The 5,938-nt window shown below is 37.8% G+C and overlaps 1 protein-coding gene across 10 annotated transcripts in view; it reads left to right on the top strand.

Annotated features, from left to right (window-relative positions):
• synrg (synergin, gamma) overlaps positions 1 to 5,938 on the top strand; it is a 50,304-nt gene that overhangs the window by 2,868 nt on the left and 41,498 nt on the right. For all 10 annotated transcript variants that reach the window (XM_015383324.1, XM_015383337.1, XM_015383346.1 and 7 more), the window contains exons 2-6: positions 1,980 to 2,020; positions 3,223 to 3,359; positions 3,722 to 3,849; positions 4,985 to 5,090; positions 5,175 to 5,286. In XM_015383324.1, the coding sequence (XP_015238810.1) occupies positions 1,980 to 2,020; positions 3,223 to 3,359; positions 3,722 to 3,849; positions 4,985 to 5,090; positions 5,175 to 5,286 (524 nt within the window). The remainder of the gene's footprint in view (positions 1 to 1,979; positions 2,021 to 3,222; positions 3,360 to 3,721; positions 3,850 to 4,984; positions 5,091 to 5,174; positions 5,287 to 5,938) is intronic.

Genomic DNA, 5,938 nt, shown 5'->3' on the forward strand with positions numbered 1-5,938 from the left:
TAGCTAAGTGTGTTTTATCATTTCCATGTCTTGTTACTGTGAAAGTCACCAACATTGCTGGTTCTGCATCATCCACTGATACTTTGAGTCTTATTGCCAGGATATATCGCTGGTTTTCAACCATTACAGGCAGATTACTGAAAGTTCTCACATTTCCCAATTCCACATCTTCTTTTCTTGTAGATGTTTAATCATTTCTGAATTCATGTCTATGAACAGTCTGCTTTTATTGGCATTCGGCTCATATCTTTATAAAGCCTCTTTAGAGTTGTATTTTTAAAAGAATATTACCTACGGCTAAGCTGACATTTTTGTTGATTTCATCTAAGCTGCTTATCAACACAGTAACCAAGACTTTCTTATAAATATGTAGTAAAAACTGTGATGGATGCATGTCCTGCTCTAAGAGGCATCAGATGTGTATCCTATCATGTGACGATGGATTCACGCAGCATCTCTCCCTGATACATGTGACTGTCATGAATGGCCTTATGCTTTTAAACACAAGCCAATTTTCCAAGCAAAGGTCACGTTTTTATCCTGCTGCAGAGCAAGAATACAATCAAACTGTAATGCAGATGAGTTTTTTTTTTTAAGCAAAAAGACCACAGTAGTGTGTTGATGGCTGGTGGAAGACGCTGTCTTGGGGCTGCTCAGTGTCCACAGCTGCTGTATCTGCTTATCCCCTCCCATGTTAATCTGCTCAGCCGTGACCTTTTGTCTGCTGCAGGATGGTGGCCAGCAGGGCTGTTGTGCTCTTAGAAAAAGCCTCTTCAAGCAGCAAATCTTACAAGCATTTGATGTGTGTGAAAAATCATTACTCAAATGATGACCAGCGTACTGGTTAAAGGACCTGTTAGGGAACATCTATGACCTCCTGCTTTTAGGTTACCTTTACATCACTTCTCTAATTTGTGTAGGTGAGACTGCTCTTCTGGAATATCTTTCAGTCTTGATTAATGTTAACTATTTTTGGCCTTTTTGAGAGTGCTACCCTAAAGCTATAAACACAATAGAAATGTATCAGTTTTTGAAGCAGATTTTTTTTAAATATATATATATATATATATATATATATATATATATATATATTCATTGTGAATATATATATATATATATATATATATATATATAATTTCTCCTTGTGAATATATATATATATATATATTAAAAATGGGGTCAGTTTTAATATACATTTAATGTCTTTGTGCCTTATGGGTCAGCTCTCCGCGTGATATGTTGATATCTTCTCTCTGTCTTTATTCTCTGTCCTCCTTTGTTGACTTCAGCCTAAAGAATTAAGCGGTAATAAGTTCTTTGACAAATAGCTGAAGGCTTGTGTAGTTAAAGTCGGGAGGGGGCTTAGCCGACTTGGAACGATTTGCACCGATTATTTCTTGAAGGCTTGTTTGTTTGTCCAAAACACCAACAACAGACTCCAAGAGGCCTGGGGATACCAAGCTGCAGCCAGGCTGTTTCCTCGTCGCTCTTCTTTCTCTGCTCTATATTCTGGTGCAAAAGTACAGCTGAGCTTTCTCTTTCTAAGCCGGGTATTTTTGTTAGACTCTACAATTATTTTCCCCCATACTATATCGATAAAATATATTCTTTATTGTTTCTTTTAAGATTATTCTAATACAAAGTTCCAGTTCATAATAGAAACGATTTAATGGAATTTGATCCTCAGTGTAATATTATAACCTCGCTGCTTTAAAGTGCCAGATTTTCTCACTAGTACACAGTCTACAATGGTTTTGTTTTGATGCAACTCATTAGGGACTAAATTCTGTTGAGACGAAACTTGTTCATTTGCTTCACAAACTCAGTATCTTTGGTTGGATTTAATGTTTACATTTGTAACCAAGAATACAAATTCCTAACATGAAAACATTCATGTCAAAAGCCCATTTTCTTGTAAAGCAAAACCAATAATGCAACATCTGTATCTGACATTATTATCTGTATTTTTATTTCCCTAGCTTTATGTATCCTGTTGGTGGGGGCCTGGGACCACCACAAGGTAAGTTAATGCAGAGTTAACATTTTGGTCATTATTTACCAGATAACTTTCTTGAGGATGCACAATACCAGAAGGGTTAGTTCTGCTTCAAAATAAATTTTTCCGGTCATGCTTTTGCATCACCGGTGCATGCATGAAGTTTCTGCTTTGTTCAGACTTTTTTTTTTCCCCACTTAACCTACCATCAATATGCACGGCTACAGCACTGTGAAGCAGCCATCAACTCTAACAGTAGCATTCTGATACTTAGTCTCTTATTTATATTTAAATTTTGCTTATTTGGATGAGTTATAATAATCTTATAGAAATATATGCTCATTTTTGTTAAACGCATTTTTAACTAATGCATATGTGTTTATTTTTCTGTAGCAGCATTAAACTTTCAGCATCGCCACACAATGTTAATGTTGTGAGCTATCCGTGACTAATCAGATTTCACCCCACTGTTATTTTTTTCTTAATGTAAACCTCCTGATAAGCCGCTCACGCACCACTGGGACGCTTCTGCATGCTTCTATTAGCAGCGTCCTTCCAGTCAGACTCATTAGGATGTGAGCAACTCTTAAACAAGCCATTTATCCAGCCCAATTGAGCCCTGAATCACCAGGAGGCTCCTGTAGGAGCTGAGTGCTCAGTTTGTCAGCTTGCTTAGCATCTGTGAACATGAACGCACTCTTTTCCAATGCTTCCCCCACTTCCATCCACTGCTCTTGTTTTGCTCCAAGCTGTCGTTGTAGTCACCAGGAAAGATGATTTAGTTGTTGTAGTGCAGGGCTTGGCAACCCAAAATGTTGAAAGAGCCATGTTGGACCAAAAAACAAATACAAAAAACAAATCTGTCTGGGGCTGCAAAAATGTAAAAGTTTTATATAAGCCTCATATGGCAACACAAGCTCCAAGTGTTTTAGCCCACTATAAAAAAAGGACTACTACTATTTTCATAAATTAAAAAAAAAAACTCCAGGGAGCTGCAAGGGGGGCGCTAAAGAGCCGCAGGTTGACGACCTCTGTTCTAGTGTCTATTTGTGTCCTCAGCTTCTCAGAGTCGTGTTCAAACATGCCAGACTTTTATTTGTTTATTTTTTTGTTTTACCTTAGATTAATGCTTGATGCCACATTGTGTAATTTGAACTGGACTCTGTGCTGGGCTTCAATTAGTAATTGAGGGTCTTCTTCTGTGATACATCGGCATGTCTGTGCAGGAATGGTCCCAATGCAGCAGCAGCAGCCGCAGCAACAGCAGGGATTCCCAATGGTTCCTGTCATGCAGCCCAACATGCAGGGAATGATGGGGATGAACTTTGGGGGACAGATGCCCCCAGGAGCCATTCCAATGCAGGTTAGCTTCCCTTTATGTACTTCAACTCTGTGTTTTTTTATTTAGAAATGAGCACTTCAAACAGACTATTATTCGGTCTGTTCCACTGGTAAAGAATATTGCCTTAAGGACCTAATATATATATTTTTCAACCTGTACATTTATTGCTTCCCCTGTCGCCATTTAATTTAACATTAGCATTTTCTCAAGCTGCTTCACAAATTTGTTAGAATTTACAGCATTCTGGGGGTTTAAACAGGACTGCATAACGTTAATGTCATTGTATTTTACCTCAATGAGAACATTTAATGTCAAGTTAAAAATGCTCCAGGAGACCAATGTGATTTCTCAGCCCCTTCCTGTGTGTTTTTATCATTGTATAGGGTGGAATGGCAATCGGGATGCAGACCCCTGGGATGCCATTTTTAGGGCAACCACAGTTCATGGGCATGAGACCCCCTGGACCCCAGTACACAGCTGACATGCAGAAACAGATGGCTGAGGAGCACCAGTAAGCTACACGCTAATATGTCTTTTCTGCTTTCTCTTACCTGCATCCATTTCATATCAGCAGTTACCTGTTTTATTACAGGTAACTAAAAGTGAAAAATAAAAGTAAAATGGTACATATTTCTGAGCTTATGCAGATGTAAAGTTTTCTATGTTTTCAGAGTTTTACGAATTAATATCTTCTGAAATGGAAAATCTTACTCAAAAGCAAAAGATTTGGGGTTGTAGCCATGTGTTATTTCTTTCTTTTTTATTTTATATCACTTTACTAGGGAGGGCCATGAAAAACAAGCAGCCTTTTGTCTGCTCAAGACAAAATAAAAAGATTTTTGTAAACCAATGTAACAGAATTAAATTTGACCCAAAAAGTGAGAAATCGGTGCACCTTTCTTAAATAAAGGCAAAGGTCTGAGACCCGTTTCTGGGCCTGAAATAATTGCTACTTTCTCTTTTTTCTGTCAAAGACATGTAGCTCTTTTTAATATATCCCTAAGCAGGTAAAAAGAAACCAAAAAGCTACCAAATTATTTCATCTTTTAATTGAAATCCACTTGCAACTAGCCTAAAGTTCACAATATTTAGAGTAAAATGGTCGAATTCTGGGGTGAAAATGGCTAATAGGAACTTTTCAAAAAGCTGTCATTCAGAAATCAACCAAAAGTTATTTTGATTTTAATGTTATTGATCAGCACCGATCTTCTGAAACTGAATCTGTAAGTACATTGCCCACCCCATCCTGTCTGATCAGTGGTGTAGATCTAATTAGTCCTACTATTAATGGATGGTCAAGCATAAAACTAGCAGGGATTTTTTCATAAAAGCAAAAGCAAAGCAAGATTCCCAGAGATAGAAAGTAAGCCATTTTAAATTTCCTTCTTCAATAAGGTGGTTTTACTCAAAAATTCACCATAACAATCCTGTTTTTTTCCTGAGGATCTGAAATATCTTCTGAAATAAGAGCCACGCTGTGTTTCCTATGAATATAATCGCCTGTGAATCTTACTGTACAGTTTGGAAGGTCATCCTCATTAGTTGACCGATAGATATATTAGTACTGCTATCATTTCTTCTGGAAGATTTCCTTACACTAATTTATTTTTCCTCCTGACATTCTTTGTACTTATTTTTTCTCTTAGAAAACGTTTGGAGCAGCAGCAAAAGATGTTGGAAGAGGACAGAAAAAGAAGGCAGTTTGAAGAGCAGAAACAAAAGCTGAGGCTGCTGAGCAGCGTCAAACCCAAGGTGCTGGTCTCCTCACGTCGTGGTGATTTTAACAGTATTTCAGCCCCAGGTTGTGTCTGCAACTCTCTGCTGGGCTGTATTCAGACAGGGGAGAAGAGTCGTGATGACGCTTTGGAAGCGATCAAAGGCAACTTGGATGGATTTAGCAGGGATGCTAAAATGCATCCGACTCCTTCATCACAGAGCAAGAAACCAGGTATCTACAGCCCGAGTCTCTTATGTTGTAATACCTGCCAATTTGCTCATTTTTCTTCATCGATCTAAAAAGAAAAGGCGGTTTGTTGGAAACAGATCTGCAAGATGACAGGGATGGGGCTGCTGCTAGAAGGAATTTCACTCTGAAATATGGTGCAACAAAATGCATCATATTTTACACATTATTGTCGTATTATTTTCCATTAGTCTTGTCAGTACCTTTGTAGTTTGTTGTAAATCCAAATACCAATTTTAGATCTCACTATCATCCTTCCTAATGAAATCCATACGCTTTTGCACATTCAGATCTGGTCAGATAGCCGTGTTATTTTGGGGCCTTAAGTGGCACCGTCACTACCCGATCCATGCCGGAAGCACGATCCGTACCATCAGCTCATTGTATATCTGCGCAACCAAATATACATCCTGGTCTCAATAAATAATGTAATTATGATACTAAAATGACTCTCTTCTATCCTTAACTCAGTAAAGAATGCTAATAAACATCTTAAAAATAATGTTTTATGACTTTTCTGAGACAATTTTGATGCTTTTTAACATTTACTAAATTAACTGCTTCTCTGACATCATCATCAGACATGCTCAGAGCAGTCCTGCAAAGTATGATTAAACCATGTTTACCTGCATTTTAG

Source organism: Cyprinodon variegatus, unplaced genomic scaffold, assembly GCF_000732505.1.
Source record: "Cyprinodon variegatus isolate N-32 unplaced genomic scaffold, C_variegatus-1.0 Scaffold14, whole genome shotgun sequence".
NCBI classification, from domain to species: domain Eukaryota; kingdom Metazoa; phylum Chordata; class Actinopteri; order Cyprinodontiformes; family Cyprinodontidae; genus Cyprinodon; species Cyprinodon variegatus.